General features: G+C 37.8%; 1 protein-coding gene and 1 pseudogene across 1 annotated transcript in view; both read left to right on the top strand.

Moving 5' to 3' along the window:
- Positions 1–18,734, top strand: part of AK9 (adenylate kinase 9) — a 114,027-nt gene that overhangs the window by 21,558 nt on the left and 73,735 nt on the right. Inside the window, exons 9-13 of the mRNA XM_089921932.1 lie at positions 1,373–1,471; positions 4,790–4,929; positions 5,010–5,190; positions 9,315–9,459; positions 17,581–17,856. Coding sequence (XP_089778058.1) covers positions 1,373–1,471; positions 4,790–4,929; positions 5,010–5,190; positions 9,315–9,459; positions 17,581–17,856 — 841 coding nt within the window. The remainder of the gene's footprint in view (positions 1–1,372; positions 1,472–4,789; positions 4,930–5,009; positions 5,191–9,314; positions 9,460–17,580; positions 17,857–18,734) is intronic.
- On the top strand, positions 2,388–3,515 carry LOC111164522 (alpha-2-macroglobulin receptor-associated protein pseudogene; annotated as a pseudogene).

Here is an 18,734-nt window from a genome sequence, read left to right as displayed (position 1 = left end):
TAATGTAGGAGGACAGGGAGAGAGAAAAGTCAGGAGCAATGCCCAGATTTTTAGTTTGATATGGCTGGTGGCCACATAAGTAATAATGCTGGTGGTGCAACCAAATTAGGGAGAAGCTCCGCACTTAGAATATGCTCTTGCCAAGATCATCCGTGATCTCCTGATCAAAGCCAGTAGTGACTATTTGGGCTTCATCTAATTCACCTAGAAGCAATATTTGACCCAGCTCATCACTTCTTCCTTCCTGCTCCTTTCTTCCCTTGTCTTCTGGGACCCCACACTACTATAGCTCATTCTACCTCTACACTTTACATCTCTAACCTCTAGAGTTGGAGGATCCCAGAACTCATTCCTTGAGCACTCTTCTCTGTCTACCCTCATTTCTTAGGAGACTTCATCCAACCCAATGGCTTTAAATACCTTCTAAATGCTGGCAACTCTTAAATTCATATTACTATAACAGACCTTTCCCCTGAATTTCACACTTGTATAATCAACTGCTACTAAATATATCCAATATATCCTATTGGATGTATAATTGTCACCTCAGATTAAATGTGCAAGATAAAACTCCTGATCCGCCATCACCACCACCCTGCCCCAAATACACTCCTCCCACAGTTCTCCCCTCTCAGTATATGTCACATCATCCTTCCAGCTGCTCCTCTCTTTTTCTCATATCCCACATCCAACCCATCAGCATATACAGCAGGCTTCTTCTTCAAAATATATCCAGAATTTGACTACTTTTTACAACCTGGGACACACTGTCCTCAAGGTAAAGGGCAGAAGTTCCAACAGGCCTGGTTGAAACTTCCCAAGCCTATTAAGGCCCCGGCCAGCAATGGCACCCTTACACTTCTGCCCACATTCTATTGGCCAGAACAAGTTACATGGAGAAGCTCAATACCAATGAGATAAGGATTCTCACATAAATTAGGGAATTAACAAGGGAAGGGCATGAATATCTGGGGACCAAAGGGTAGACTCTCATGGGTTGAATTGTGTCCCCAAAAATATATGTTGAGGAGCTAACCTTCAATACCTGTGTGACCTCATTTGGACATAAGATCTTTTCAGATGTCATCAAGTTAAGGTGAGGCCATAGTGAATTAGGATTGGTCCTAATCCAATATGGCTGGCATCCTTATAAGAGAAGAGACGCATGAACACAGGGAGAAAACGGCTATGTCACAACAGAGGCAGAGATTGGAGTGATGCATCTACAAGCCAAGCAATACCAAACATTGCCGGCAAACTACCAGAAGCTAGGGAGAACAAGGAAGTATTCTACTCATGAGCTCATGACTTTTTCAGGACATTTGAGATGTTCAAATGCCAATGTATTAAAAGACTTGTTCTTTAAATTTAGACAGTTATGGATCGACTTAAATATCTGAACCTAAAAAGAGCAGCTGTTTTAGCCAAACTTCAGAGTGCAGAGGAAGAAATTAATGACACGATGGAAAATGTAAGTTATTTTTAACTGTTTGAAAGTCTACTCTTTCACTATATGTTGTGACCTTAATTTGTATCCTTTCAAGGTTTAAAAGGCTCTCAGGATACCTTTTATAAAAACGGATTTGATTTTTGGGAAGCTGTAATATTGGCACAATATTCTTGTAGACACTAAACACAACAAAAGTTTTGAAACAAAGAAAGACAATAAAATCAGAACAATCAACCACAGGAATAATAAGAAATAAAGAAACCCAAGTTCAGTTTCAAAATTTTGCAGCACCGAAGAAAGCAAAGACATAAAAGCCCTCAACTCTATACTCATTCATTTCCCCAATCATTCAACCAATTTTTAAAATAACTACTGTGTTCCTGGCCCTGATGTATTGTGGATGTGATGGTGATCAAATTATAATTGCCAAGTGCTAAAAGGGCTACCAGGACTTTTAAGTGGAGGATTTGATCTATTCTGGGAAGTTTAGATTCACCTATAAAAATAGAAATAAAAAAACTAATACCAGAATCATAGATATTATAATTCAAATAACTTATGGAAATAAATTTAAGGAAAGAGGTCATTTTGTTATCCTGTACTGTGTAATCCCTAGATCTTAATGGCTGAATATAGCTGGAATATGTAACACGAACTGGTGCTGAAGAGGAGGAAAGGTGGGCCTGATGCACACAGAAGCTCTGTACTGAGTCACTTCTAGGTCATAACTGAAGGGAAAATTTAAAGTATTCAGAAAACCTGGGGGCTTTTCCGACCCGCAATTGCCGGGGTCTCGGCTTCCAGAGGAGGAAGACAGCATCGCGGAGGGTCGGAGCTGCGCTGCGCGAGCTCCTCCTCCTCCGCCGCCGCCGCCGCCGCCGCCTCCGCCGCCGCCGCCTCCGCCGCCGCCGCCTCCGCCGCCGCCGCCTCCGCCGCCGCCGCCTCCGCCGCCGCCGCCTCCGCCGCCGCCTCCCGGGCCTGGCGGGCCGCCGGCCACGGCGGCAAGTTCTCGCGGGATAAGAATGAGCCCGCGCAGCCCTCGGAGCGCGAGCCCGGGTCGGGGGTAGTTCCGCCAGGAGAAGCAGAATCAGCTGTGGGGGAAGGCTCAGCGGCTTAATTTTTCTCCTGTGAAATTGTCCGAGCTCCATGCTGATCAAGATACAAGCTTGAGCTTCAAGATACATACGCGAAAGGGACGAATTCAAGAGGAAGAGATTGAAGGCTGAAGGCTTAGATGAAGATGGAGAGAAAGAAGCAAAACTTATCAGCAGTCTCAACGTTATCCTGGCCAAGTGTGGTCGGGACGGGAGAAACGACGCCCAGGCCGGCCGTGAGCAGCAACGTCCTCAGCCCCGGCACCGAGGACCACAGCCTGGAGGACCCCCGGCTGGAGAAGCTGTGGCACAAGGCGAAGACCTCCGGGAGGTTTTTCAATGAAGAACTGGACCAGTCGTGGTGGGAGTTTCAGCATCACAGGGAGAAGGTCCAGGAGAATAAGGTCCTTCTGGAGACCCTGAGCAGGACAGAAGAAATTAAGGAAAACGTTGTCAGTCCCGCCGACGTGACCCACAGCCAGGAGGACGTGCTGCAGAGCAGACATGCCGAGTGAAGGACAGGCTGCGGGACATCAGCCAGGACTTAGACCACCTGCAGGAAGTCGGCCACCGGGGCTGCGGCGCCAAGGCAGAGTTCGACGAGCCCCAGGTGATGGATCTGTGGGACCTGGCCAGGTCAGCCAACTTCACAGAGAAGGAACTGGAATCCTTTTGGGAGAGCTCAAGCACTTTGACACCGAAATCGAAAAGCATAACCACTATCAGAAGCAGCTGGAAATTTCTCATCACGAACAAGCACGTGGTTGGCCACCGGGAGCGCAGCAGGCACGGAACAGAGAGATACGCCTTGTTGGAGGAGAAGACCAAGGAGCTAGGCTACAAGGTAAAGAAATATTGACAAAATCTGTCCAGCCGGGTCTCCAGAGCTCACCACAACGAGCTCTGAGGGCCTAGGGAGCTACACACAAAAGTGTGTAGCTGCGGCTGCTACATACATCTGCTTTCTAGTTGACAAAAGTGTATAGCTGCGGCTGCTTAGCTGTCAGCTCCTCTGGTCTCTTCTCCCAGTCTCTGTGTCCTCGTGAGTTCATTTCTTTTTTCATTCCTCTGCTGTCATTTTTGCAAGGTTTTAGGAAAAAAGCAAACACAAATGCATGTGTTCAGTCTGCCTTTAACCAGAGACAGTCATGATCATTTTTACGGCTGTGATATCAAACTCATTTGAAAGCTCATCTTTTCATCGCCCCTCAGCCCCCCGCTAGATATGTAGCCTCGGGGGCTCAAAGTTGAGAGAGGAGCATGGTCTGCTATTCACACACTTTCTCCAAGTTTGGACAGGAAATAGGGATGATAAGGAAAAAGTGCCTGCTTCCTGACTTAACTGGGTACATTTCAGTCCCTAGCTCATTGTCTGTGGACTCATGGAGAAGGGTGGTAGCCAAATGTGCCCCACCGACAAGTTTCTCAGTGTCATTCAGCTCCCCTAAGCATTGACAGTTTCCTTCCCATCGAGCTTCTTCCAGCCTTCAGGTGGGGACATCCATGCAACATCCCCGCAACCAGCATGCCTCTTTGCTCTCATATACTGCAGCAGTGCAGGCAAGACCAGAGCTTCCATTCTCATCTGTCCTCCACAGTCAGCTCTGGAACCAGCAATACATGTGAGATCCATGTCTGAAGGTGGGAGGGAGCCAGCCTGGACCTGTCCCCCTAGCAGTTGCCTACCATGTTGTTTCCCTCCAGTTCTCTTGTCCCCGCCAAGGTAGCGCTAGGACAGTGACCCTCTCAGCAGTCTGCAGTCGGTAGGGAAGTGGTTCTTAGCTACTCTGCCCGTGACGAACGGAGGATTGCTGAGGGAGACTTTACATTTAAGAAGAATGAAACAGCTAAGTCAATGCAAATCTGTATGTAACATCTTCCTATTTTAAAACTTATGTAAATTAGCTAAGATTCTGGTATGTTTTCAAACCTTTTCAATAAGAATTTTTCAGAATCTGTTTCCTGAAACAGATAATAGAAAATGCTCTATCTACCTTATGCTCATTCTAGCCTACAAGAGAAAATGCTCAGTAAAATTTAAACAAGGTCTTAAAACAGAAATGAAAACTATTTGTCTTATTAAATTTTGGACAAGTACAGAATGGTTACAATTGAGAAAAAACCCAAAATTTCCTTTATGAATTATTTCTTAAATAGTAGAACGTGATCAAATAAGAAATGAAGTAATAATGTGAATTTCAGCCAAACTTATGCCCACATTTTTAATGTTGTTTGCTATTAACAGGATGAGCTGTTCCGTACTCTTGCAGCTTGTAAACTTATTGCACCAAGATACAGATGGCAGAGAAGCAGATGGGGACATACATGTCCGGTGACTTTAAAAGAAGGTAACATTTTTCAAGGATTGCCAGATTTTTCTGTGAGGTAAGTAAGATTTTCAGAATTTAATTTAAAAACTTGCCCATACCTCTTTTCGGTTGTTTATGATAATGTCATTTTTTAAGTTTTCTAGGTAAAATATACTGTCTTTCATCAGAAGAAGCATTAAAAACATTTTTATTGAACCCACGTCCCTATCTTCTTCCACCTATGCCAGCACCACCATTTAAAGTGTTCATATTTGGACCTCAGTCTTCAGGGAAAACGACACTTAGCAATTTGCTTGCAAAACATTACAAAGGAAAGGTAACTACTTAGCTAGCTACCTAGCTAGCTTTCTACCTATCTATACTTCATTATACTTTGTGGGATTTTAGGACTTTTAGGACTTGTACTCAGTTTTCTTTTTTTTTTTAAACCCCCCAAACTCCAGCTTTAATAAATCATTCTTCTGATGCAGCCTGGTAGGTGTTTCTTTCTTCTTTTTTTGTTTTAAGTTAAAAATTTTTTTTTAGTCTCACAGCGTAGCTTGTGGGATCTTAGTTCCCTGACCAGGGATTGAACCTGGGCCCTCAGCAGTGAAAGCACGGAGTCCTAACTGCTGGACCGCCAGGGAATTCCCTGTGCTCAGCTTTCTTAATTTTATACTGTCAACTGGGTAATTGTTCCACTGGGCTTGGAGTGGGGAAAGCATCTTCCTCGATGCTTTAGTGCAGCTTCCAGACCATAGCCACTCCCGAAAGTCCCCAGATTTGACTGCTATGTCATGCAGACTGTGCCACCCATTACCTTTCTTGGTTTCACTCATCTCCTGTTCCCTGGGTTACACTCCTCCTGGCCCACCGACCCTTCCTCCACACCCTCATTCCTGTCATCATTCTTGGTGATTTCACTATCTACAAAGATGACCCTCCCAACACATTGACCTGACAGTTCCTTGACCTCTCCCCTCAGTGATCTTATTCTCCACCCTCGGTAAGTGAAGAGAAATTACTTTTAGCTTAGACCAGAGTGATAGCAGTAGAGGTGGTAAGAAGTGGGCAGATTTGGGATATAATTTGAAGATAGAGCCAAAGGATTTGATGAGGGATTGGAATGTAGAGGAATTATATGAAGGCCAGTGTGGCTGGAGCATGTAGTGTGAAAGGAGGAACAGCACAAGGTGGAGATGGCTGAAGATGTAGTCAGACAGTGCAGGCCCTGGGAAGGAGTTTGAATTTATTCCAAATGCTGTTAAATTCTTTTAAACACAGGGGTAACATTTCCTACTTGCTTTTAACTTTTTTATTGTAAAATATGACAAACATACAGAAAAGTGAAGCTCATTGAGATATCACAAAACAAACCCCCATGTAACCACCACCTAGGTCAGACATGGGACCCCAGAAGCCGCCTTATGCCTCTTTCTAATATCAGTCCTCTTACTCCTTCCACAAAGGTAACCACTGTCCTGAACTTTATAATACTCACTTCTGTACTTTTCTTTTATGGTTTTACCATGTAAGCACACATTCAAATACCATAGATTACCTTTGCATATTTTTTTAACTTTATGGACTTAAAACAGTTTATGTTTTTTGTGTCTGGCTTCTTTCACTTAACATTATAATTGTGATATTTATGCATGTTATAGCTATAGCTTATTTTTATTGTTTTATTGTATTCTATTGATTGAATTATATTATGATTTATTATCCATTTGAGTGTCAATAAAACTTAGGTCGATTCAGTTTGGGGAATTGTGAATAACATTGCTATAAACAGTCTTGTACCTGTTTCTTGGTGTATACATGCATATCTTTATATAGTTTGAAGGTATATCTAGGAGTAAAATTTCTGGGACATAAGGTATACATACATAGTCAACTTGTGTAGAAAATGCCAAACTGTTTTCAAGACCAGTTCTACCAATTTACTATCCTACCAGCAGTGTATGAGAGTTCCACATTCCTGCCAACTTTTGTTATGGTCAGTCTTTCTTATTTTAGCCATCCTAGTGGATATATCTCACTGAGGTTTTAATTTGCATTTCCCTGATGACTAATGAGGTTCAACATTTTTTCATATGTTATTCAGATATTCACTTTTTGAAGTGTTTGTTCACTTTGTTCAAGCCTCTTGCCCATTTTTAACTTTTTTGCATATTATTGGTAGGAGTTCCTTATGTTGTCTATGTACAGATTGTTTTATTATAAACATTATGAATATTTTCTAATAAACATTATGAATATTTTCTACCACTCTGTGGTTTGCCATTTCCCTTTTTATTTTTATTTATTTATTTACTTTTTTGCGGTACGCAGGCCTCTCACTGTTGTGGCCTCTCCTGTTGCAGAGCACAGGCTCCAGACGCGCAGGCTCAGTGGCCATGGCTCATGGGCCTAGCTGCTCTGCAGCATGTGGGATCTTCCTGGACCGGGGCACGAACCCGTGTCCCCTGCATCGGCAGGCAGACTCTCAACCACTGCGCCATGAGGGAAGCCCCCATTTCCCTTTTTAAATGAAAAATGCACCATACTATATTCATTTAAAGTAAGTCATTGAGTCCTGCCTACACTAAAGAAGAGGGGAATTAGGCTTCACCTTCTGAAGAAAGGAATATTAAAGCATTTGTGGACATGTTTTAAGACCATCACAGTATGTGTCAGACAAAAGAATTATAATTTTAAAATGTAAAAAGTTTTTACAAATCAATATGTAAAAGCTCCAATGGAAAATGATAGCAAACAGGCAGTTCACAAAATAGTTGATCCAAATAGCCATTACACATGAGAAAAGGAGTATCACCTTGATAACCAGGGAGAGGCCAAAAAAAAACAGATATATGTCATGTCAATCTCACTGTTGAAAAATCATATTAACAACCAGTATTGATGTGTGGCTAGGATTGGGAAAGTACATTCTCATACATTGCTGGTTAGGGTATAATCATTAGGGATAGCAGTTGGAAATACATATAAAAGCCTAAAATCTATACATAGCCTTTGAACTATATGTTTTTCCTGAAGAAACTATCAAAGACATATACATAACTATGTTCTTCATAACCTAGTTTATAATAACAAAATCATGTATATCTAAATATAATTGGTATTTTAGTTAAATATTAAGTTGTAATATATTCATCTAATACAGTACTGTTCATCCATTAAAAATGATGGTGTGGATGTATTTTTGTTGGCATGGAATAAAGTGATATAAGCATATTGGAGGAAAAGCAAAATTGAATCTAGAAGTATGGAAATATTATTTAAACTTAAAAGGCATATATAAATCTAACATCCCAACATTCAGTATTAAGTATATTATCTACCTAACAAAGGACTTATATTCAAAATATATGTAGAATTCTAACCTCATTTTTTAACTAGGCAAAAGTTGAACATATGCTTAAAAACATGTGGGTAAGTGAATGACCAATAAGCTCATAAAAAGAAGCTCAAAATTGTCAGTGATTAGGGAAATGTAAATTTAAACTGCAATGAGATTTCACACCAACTAGGGTGGCTAAAATGTGAAAGATTCACAAAACCAAGTGCTGGTGATGAGGTGGAATAACTTCAATTTTCATACTTTGCTGCTAGGACTTTAAAATAGCTTTAACCACTCTGGAAACAGTTTAGTGCTTTATTTATTATAAAGTCAAACATACACTTAATCATATGACCCAGTAATTCTACTCCTCAGCATTTATCCAAGAGATGTGAAAATGTAATGTCCACAAAAAGACTTTCTCACAAATGTTCATTGGTACTTTTAAATTGCCAAAACTGGAAACAACCCAAATGTCCATGATGAATGGATTAAAAACTATGGTATATTCATACAATGATACTACTCAAAAACAAAAAGGAATAGATTACTGAGATATACAGTTACACTGATGAATCTCAAAAACATTTTGCTAAGGTAGAAAAGCTTGGTAAAGATTATACACTGTATGGTTCTATTTATATGAAATTCTAGAAAAGGCAAAACTAATTTATAGTGACAGAAAACGAAGTGGTTGCCAGGTGCCAGGAACTGACTATAAAGGGGGATGAGAGGGAACTTTTTGGGGTGATATAAATGTTCTATATTTTGATTGTGGTCGTCATGTATATATTTGTAAAAACTCATCAAACTCTGTACTTAAAATGGGTGCCTTTAATTATATGTAGATTATCCATAAAATGTTGATTTTAAAAATATACATGTAATTTGAATGTATTTACATGATCATACAAACATAAATATATATTTATATATATGTTGAATTTCTGTGAAAGCAAGTACTCAAAAATCACCGAATTCTGAGAATAACATACCTCAAGCAGCATTAAGATTTTTGAGATGGATAGGTATAGCTATAGAAATAGATGTAGATGAACAGTGTACCTAATATTCAGAGTAACTGTGCTTATGTTGGTTTCCTCAAATATTCCTTGCAGGTAGTTGACTACGATAAACTTGTCCAACCACGTTTTGATAAAGCCCTTGAAACGCTAACCAGAAATACTATAGCTGAGGTCACTGAAGCAGCCATTGAAGCTGTGAAAGAGCGGCTTCTCTCAGAACTACAAGCTAAAAAACAAGGTGAACTATCTTTTTAAAATGTGTGTTTTAAGCTTAGGTCAACAGTTAAGCTTGACTACCTGAAGGCAAGAACTTGGTTTGCTTGTCTTGATATCCCTGCAACTTGCACACTGCATTGCAGCCTCTTAATAAGTGGTTGAAGAAATGAATATACATAAACCTGAATCTTACACAGAGAAAAAGATTTCAGTTCTGGACGACTAAGGAAAGGAATCAGAGTTTCCAAATTCAGATTTCTTTACTTTAATAGATCTGCTTGCTGGGCAGAGACTGAGCAGAATTTGCACCTTTATTTATACCAGTTGTGATGACAACACTTCACCTGACTCGTAGAGTTTGTGTTGTTGCTGTTGTTGCTGTTGTTTTAGGCTGTGTATCAGCCTTGATTGTAATTAAATATTTCTATTTGGGGAATATTAATTTCAAATCCAAAAGTTATAAAACAGTGAAACCGGAAGAAGACTTAGTGATCCATTTACACAATTACATAACTTTACAGATGAGGAAACAGAGGCACAGTAGGTTAAATGGCTTCCTGATATATTCACCCAGCTGGTGGCATAGCTGAGACTTGAACCCTCGTTTCCAAAGTCCCAGAGTTCTTTCTCTTGACCATTCTGCCTCTTCCTGACTCTCACTGCTTATCATATTATTTTAAAATAGACACAGAGTTTTGGTCTGGGGTGGGGGGGAGGGCGAGTTTCTAGTTTTCTCCAGGAAAAATGAGAGTTTTCATTTCTTGGCTACTTTTGAAAATTTATTGATTGGTTTTGGTAGAATTTATATCTACCATTTAGAATACATGAAAGTAGTTTAATCTAAACATCTCTTCTTAATGGAATACTCTCAGTGCAGCACTTCCTGTACATTTTGTGGGATCTTCCTCACATTCAAAGATCTGGATCCAAAATTTGAGATTAGCTCCAGCAATTTTAGACTAGATTTAACCACCACTGTTTGGATTTCCCAGAAGCTGTGGCAGTATACTGTCATACTATAACCATCCTACTATATAATCATCCTACTATAACCATCACTGCCTCAATTTCAAATATTCTTTTCCTAATAAAATTTTCCTCATTACGAAAGAAATAATAGCTAAATTAATTGAGCATTTACTATATGTTGAGGCTATGCTAAATGCATTACATGTATTATCCTATTTGATCCTCATAATAGACCTGTGAAGTAGATTGTTGCTGTTGTTTGAAGTGTTAGCAGAAGGATTTCTTAAATATTTATGTCTAGACTAGGGTGGCAAACCCAGTTGCCAAGAGGGGCCAGGCAGGTAACATAAGTCAAGTAGCAAGTGGACAAGCTTTGTTTGCACCTTAAAAATGAAGTTATAAAATTATAACCTCAATAACCATATGGATAAGGTAGGTATTTATATCTCTATTTTTAGTGGATGAAGAAATTAAGGCTCAGAGGAGTTATATAATTTGACCACAGGCAGCAGGTGATGAGGATTCAAATCAGTGTCTGTATTCTTATCTCCTGTGTCTCTCAAGTGATCACAGAAAATGGAAAAAGCACATGGAAGAAAAAGTCACTCATACTTACTCCCCAGAGATATTCACTGATAAGAATGTGATGCATTCTTCACCCCTCTCTTTTTTCTATTCATATTTGTAATGATTAATTATGGTCCTATGGCATATACAAAATTGCATTATCTCATTTTAAAATAATGCTTCTTTCTAATTAATATGTAATTATTGTCATAAATTTTGTGCTAGAGATCTAAATTCATTTTTTCCAAATGGTGAGGCATTTTACAAATAACACTTATTAAATTATCCATAATTTTACTGGATGTTTGAAAGGACAACTTTATCTTAAGTTTGTGTGTGTGTAAACTTCTGAACTTTCTGTGATTTGATCTTTATATTACAACCTTTAATGCAAAATATTATTAAAATCTTATGATGCATTTTAAATCCAGTAATGCAAGTTCCTCCTCAAAACATTCTGTTTTAAAATTATTCCTGGGTATTCTTTCATTTATCCATAAAATGAGTACTTACTGGGTGCCAGGAGCTGTACTAGGCTTTGGGATGCTTGGAGAATTTTGTCAAGTTTTACAGCAAATCCTAGTGGGAGGATTGTGTTAACATTATACAATAAATTGATGAGGATTCACATCTTTACTATTAAATCTTCTCATTCAGACAGATTAAATCTCCATTTTTTGGCCTAATATTTCTATCCTTCCTTAACATTTTATAACTTTCTTCATGTATTGTCAATACTTTTCTTAATAAGTTTATTTCTAGAAATTTTGTCATTTTGTTACTATTAAATGGGATTATTTTTCTATTACATTTTCCAAGTAGTTATTACCTGTATGTTGGAAAGCTGTTTGATTTTTATGTTTCTTTGTAACAAGCCACCTTACTAAACTTACTTCCTAGTTTTGATAGATTTTTAGTTGAGTCTCTTGAGTTTTGCAGATAGCCAATCTGATCGTTTGAAAAGAAGCATAGTTTCAACTCCTTTTTTCCCAATATTTATGCTTATTTCCTTTCTTGAATAATTATGTAGGCTAGCAGTTCTAGAATGATGTTTAATGGTGGAAGTGATAGTGGGCCTCAGTAAAGGGATCTCGTCAATGTTTCTTCATAACGTTATTAAATATTTTTATCCAGAATGGATGTTGGACATTATCACATGCCTTCTCAGAATCTATCAAGATGATCATAAAATTTCTAATCCGTTGACCTACTGATTTGATCAATTATACTAATATATTTTCCAACACTAAGCCATTCTTGTATTTCTGATTTTCTGAATTTCTTTTAGCTGTTAATCTAGAATTTTTTTTATACTGAGAAGTGTGATTCATTTATAGTTTGTGAGTGTGTGTGTGTGTACATGCTCTATTTGTCAGAATTTGCTATCAGAGTTTCACTAACTTTATATAAACTGGGAAGCTTGCCATCACTTTCTATGCTTGAAATTATTTAAATATCAAGGAAATTACCTCTTACATGGCAGTATTGAGCTTTTGCTAGGCAAAAACACATTTTTTGCCTAATAAATCTGCCTCTCTTCTTTATTATTAGCCTATAAACAAGTAAGAGAGGCCAACCAGGTGCTGGAGAGTTTATAAAAAACAACATCAAAAAGACCAGCATTGAAATAACATACCATCCAAATGATCATCTAGATGATAAAGAATGAATTTATTATACGATTTCAATTTCCTTAAATTTAGCAAGGCTGGATTTGTGACCTAAGATATGATCTATCCTGTAGAATGTTCCATGAGCACTTGAGAAGAAAGTGTATTATGTTGTTTTTGGATGGAATGTCCTATAAATATCAATTAATTCCATCTAGTCTAATGTGTCATTTAAAGCTTGTATGTCCTTATTTATTTTCATTTTGGATGATCAGTCCATTGGTGAAAGTGGGGTGTTAAAGTCCCCTACTATTATTGTGTTACTGTCGATTTCCCCTTTTATAGCTGTTAGTACTAGATATCAATTACAGGAAAAAAACTGTAAAAAATACAAACACATGGAGGTTAAACAATATGCTACTAAATAACCAAGAGATCACTGAAGAAATCAAAGAGGAAATCAGAAAATACCTAGAAACAAATGACAATGAAAACACGACAACCCAAAACCTATGGGATGCAGCAAAAGCAGTTCTAAGAGGGAAGTTTATAGCAATACAATCCTACCTTAAGAAACAAGAAACATCTCAAATAAACAACCTAAACTTGCACCTAAAGCAATTAGAGAAAGAAGAACAAAAAAACGCTCCAAAGTTAGCATAAGGAAAGAAATCATAGAGATCAGATCAGAAATAAATGAAAAAGAAATGAAGGAAACAATAGCAAAGATCAATAAAACTATGGTTCTTTGAGAAGATAAGCAAAGTTGATAAACTATTAGCCAGACTCATCAAGAAAAAAAGGGAGAAGACTCAAATCAACAGAATTAGAAATGAAAACGGAGTAGTAACAACTGACAGTGCAGAAATACAAAGGATCATGAGAGATTACTACTATATGCCAATTAAATGGGCAACCTGGAAGAAATGGACACATTCTTAGAAAAGCACAACCTTCTGAGACTGAACCAGGAAGAAATAGAAAATACGAACAGACCAATCACAAGCACTGAAATTGAGACTGTGATTAAAAATCTTCCAACAATCAAAAGCCCAGGACCAGATGGCTTCACAGGCAAATTCCATCAAACATTTAGAGAAGAGCTAACACCTATCCATCTCAAACTCTTCCAAAATATAACAGAGGGAGGAACACTCCCAAACTCATTCTACAAGGCCACCATCACCCTGATACAGAAACCAGACAAAGATGTCACAAAAAAAGAAACTACAGGCCAATATCACTAATGAAGATAGATGCAAAAATCCTTAACAAAATACTAGCAAACAGAATCCAACAGCACATTAAAAGGATCATACACCATGATCAAGTAGGGTTTATCCCAGGAATGCAAGGATTCTTCAATATACACAACTCAATCAATGTGATACACCATATTAACCAATTGAAGGATAAAAACCATATGATCATCTCAATAGTTGCAGAAAAAGCTTTCGACGAAATTCAACACCCATTTATTTTAAAAACCCTCCAGAAAGTAGGCATAGAGGGAACCTACCTCACCATAATATAGGCCATATATGACAAACCCACAGCCAACATCGTTCTCAGTGGTGAAAAACTGAAAGCATTTCCTCTAAGATCAGGAGCAAGACAAGGGTGCCCACTCTCACCCCTGTTATTCAACATAGTTCTGGCAGTTTTAGCCACAGCAATCAGAGAATAAAGAAAATAAAAGGAATCCAAATCAGAGAAGAAGTAAACCTGTTACTGTTTGCAGATGACATGGTACTATGCATAGAGAATCCTAAAGGTGCTACCAGAAAACTACTAGAGCTAATCAATGAATCTGGTAAAGTAGCAGGATACAAAATTAATGCACAGGAATCTCTTGCATTCCTATACACTAACGACGAAAATCCTGAAAGAGAAATTAAGGAAACACTCCCCTTTACCATTGCAACAAAAAGAGTAAAATACCTAGAAATAAACCTACCCAAAGAGACAAAAGACCTGTATGCAGAAAACTATAAGACACTGATGAAAGAAATTAAAGATGATACAAACGGATGGAGAGATATACCATGTTCCTGGATTGGAAGAATCAACATTGTGAAAATGACTATACTACCCAAAGCCATCTACATATTCAATGCAATCCCTATGAAACTACCAATGGCATTTTTCATAAAACTGGAACAAATATTTCACAATTTGTATGGAAACACAAAAGACCCCAAATAACCAAAGCAATCTTGAGAAAGAAAAACGGAACTGGAGGAATCAGACTCCCTGACTTCAGACTATACTACAAAGCTACAGTAATCAAGACAGTATGGTACTGGCACTAAAACAGAAATATAGATCAATGGAACAGAACAGAAAGCCCAGAGATGAACCCATGCTCATATGGTCACCTTATCTTTGATAAAGGTGGCAGGAATGTACAGTGGAGAAAGGACGGCCTCTTCAATAAGTGGTGCTGGGAAAACTGGACAGCTATATGTAAAAGAATGAAAATAGAACACTTCCTAACACCATACACAAAAGTAAACTGAAAATGGATTAAAGACCTAAATGTAAGGCCAGACACTATCAAACTCTTAGAAGAAAACATAGGCAGAACACTCTATGACATAAATCACAGCAAGATCCTTTCTGACCCACCTCCTAGAGAAATGGAAATAAAAACAAAAATAAACAAATGGGACCTAATGAAACTTCAAAGCTTTTGCACAGCAAAGGAAACCATAAACAAGACCAAAAGACAACCCTCAGAACGGGAGAAAATATTTGCAAATGAAGCAACTGACAAAGGATTAATCTCCAAAGTATACAAGCAGCTCATGCAGCTCAATATCAAAAAAACAAACAACCCAATCCAAAAATGGGCAGAAGAACTAAATAGACATTTCTCCAAAGAAGATATACAGATTGCCAACAAACACATTAAAGGATGCTCAACATCACTAATCATTAGAGAAATGCAAATCAAAACCACAATGAGGTATCACCACACCAGTCAGAATGGCCATCATCAAAAAAATCTACAAACAATAAATGTTGGAGAGGGTGTGGAGAAAGGGAACCCTCTTGCACTATTGGCAGGAATGTAAATTGATACAGCCACTATGGAGAATAGTATGGAGGTTCCTTAAAAAACTACAAATAGAACTACCATATGACCCAGCAATCCCACTACTGGGCATATACCCTGAGAAAACCATAATTAAAAAAGAGTCATATTCCAAAATGTTCATTGCAGCTCTGTTTACAGTAGCCAGGACATGGAAGCACCCTAAGTGTCCATTGACAGATGAATGGGTAAAGAAGATGTGGCATATATGTACAATGGAATATTACTCAGCCATAAAAAGAAATGAAATTGAGTTATTTGTAGTGAGGTGGATGGACCTAGAGTCTGTCATACAGAGTGAAGTAAGTCAGAGAAAAACAAATACCGTATGCTAACACATATATATGGAATCTTAAAAAAAGGTTCTGATGAAGCTAGGGGCAGGGCAGGAATAAAGACACAGATGCAGAGAATGGACTTGAGGACACGGGGAGGGGGAAGGGTAAGCTGGGATGAAGTGAGAGAGTGGCATTGACATATATACACTACCAAATGTAAAATAGATAGCTAGTGGGAAGCAGCCGCATAGCACAGGGAGATCAGCTCGGTGCTTTGTGTCCACCTAGAGGGGTGGGATAGGGAGTGTGAGAGGGAGACACAAGATGGAGGGGATATGGGGATATATGTATACATATAGCTGATTCACTTTTTTATAGAGCAGCAACTAACACAACATTGTAAAGTAATTATACTCCAATAAAGATGTTAAAAAGAATGAATTTATGTGTTTATCATATTATCTTCAAAATTAAGACCAAAATTAAAAACAAATACTCTTGGACAACTCACAAACTAAAGCCTGAGAAGTATTGATCCAGACTACTAAGATGGCTTGTTACTCAATCTGTTTGAGCCTGGATAAAATGCATTTGTTAATTCATTCAAAAATGAATTCTTTAATTCATTCAAAAACACTTGAGTACCTTCTTGTATTAGACATGATTCTAGACCCTGAGCAACAGAGGTGAACAAGACACTTGAAGCTCCTGTCCTTGAGGTGGTTACATTTTAATGGGGGGTAGAGGGGGGGAAAAGTAAACAGATAGAAAAAATATATAACACAGTAATCGGGCAGGTGGTGATTGGGGTAGGGGCACTGCAGTGTTAAGATAACCAGGGAAGACATCTCTGAAGAGGGAACATTTAACTGAAACGTGGATGGAGAGAGGAAGCAGGGCTTCTGGAGGATGAACAGTGTTTTGTAATGTTTCTCGGAGTCTGTAGTGATTCCTTTCACATCAAATTGTGGCATGATATCACAGATTTTACATCTTTCCACAAATTGCCTTTTCTCACTGGAATATAGAAATAGATGATATCTCTTATATGCTACAAACCTAAATCTCTTTTCAAATTCACTAATTATTCCAAATCTGACAATAAGGTTAACCCCTTTTAACATTTAAAAAATTGGAATTTGTTTGCTAGGGGTTTTACTCCTATATATATATATTTTTTGGAATTTTTGAATTTTATTTTATTTTTTTATACAGCAGGTTCTTATTAGTTATCCATTTTATACATATTAGTGTATATATGTCAATCCCAATCTCCCAATTCATCACACACTCCAATATATTTTTAAGAAATTTTGTCAGTGGAGAATATTGAGGTTTTTTAAGACAGAAAATTATATAATAATACAGAGGATGGCAGCTAATATGGAGCAGGCTTCCTGTGTGCCAAGCTTTTTCTAAGTTCATTGTTTACACCCATTATCTCAGTTAATGTTGCAGTGATGTTTTCAGTTTAATTATCCTCAATTTGCCCAGTAGAAGCTTAGACAAGGAGACCAAATGATTCACCAAAACCACACTGACTGAGTCAGAACTCACACGCCCAAGGCTGTCTACCTACCCCCAGCTACCTTTTGCTAACACAGCCAATTACTATCTTTCAGCCCAGTCAACTTCAAAAGACCCTCAAAGAGAATTTGAAAGGAAGGAAAATGAGTTCCCAACTGATGCATATAAAAGCTCAGAAGAGTTGCATCTGTCATTTGATGAAGATGATAAAGAAAATGTTGCTAATATTATTAGCCAAATCTTTTCTAATATAAACAGATTAGCTGATAAAGCGCATTATTCTTTCACTGCAGTGTTCACTCTTGAATCCCAAAGAGAAAGCTCTTTAGAGGACAGTGAAGAAGCCAAAATGAAGTCAGATGATAAAGACGGTCACAAAACGAGCTGCTAATGCCATGCTTGTGGATCTTATTCCCATTTATTCCATATTTTATCATGTTTATATTGAAGCTTAAAATTACCCACCCCCTCCCTCAAATTGGAAACTTTAAGAGAAAAAGAGTTAGCTTCTCTCTTACAGATTTAAACTGAGCAGCTGTAGAACAGAAATAGATTTACCAGAATGAAGAAGAAAATAGAACCCAGCAAGTCTAATACAGTTAGAACGCCCCCCAAATTTTTTTGTATGTTTCCAGACGTGACACAATTATTATCATACAATAATAAATTTTCTTAAAAGCTCACTGCTTCCTTTAATGGGTTGGAATCAGAGCATCATAAACCCAAAGTTGTAGCTATGAAATGTTATCATTTAGTGCTATTTACCCTTATAAAACTTTTCCATTTATATGATCAAGAGCATACAATGTAAACTATTTTTATTTTTTATTTATAATGTTACATTTAATTATATAATTTCATTAGAAAATATTTTAACCCTCCTTTAAAATTACTGCACAATTTCCCTATTTATATGTAATAGTTTTAACTAGTTCATTACATCGAAAACTTAAATTATTTTTTTGCTACTAATACAAATAGTGCTCCAGTAAATTTTTTTCCAATGAATTTTCTACATGAAGTTTTGTCTGCATGTTGACATAAGTGGAGTCACTAGTTTGATGAGTATGAAGCTACAGACAGTCAAATTGCTTTGCATAAAGTTGTTCCAAATTATGTTCCCGTCAGGAATATACAAACTACATGTTATAGTTTCCTCAGTATTTTCTCTTTTTAAATATTATTTTAGTTTTTATTTGACTATTTCTGAAGTTTAGTATTTTAATACTGTGTTAGCCATTTATATTTC

The sequence above is a fragment of the Delphinapterus leucas genome, chromosome 12, assembly GCF_059928025.1.
Source record: "Delphinapterus leucas isolate spDelLeu-1000000601 "Yukka" chromosome 12, BTC_Dleu_Yukka2, whole genome shotgun sequence".
In the NCBI taxonomy this organism is placed as follows: Eukaryota; Metazoa; Chordata; class Mammalia; order Artiodactyla; family Monodontidae; genus Delphinapterus; species Delphinapterus leucas.
The sequence above is the reverse complement of the archived record's forward strand: the minus strand, read 5'-3'. Positions and strand labels throughout refer to the sequence as shown.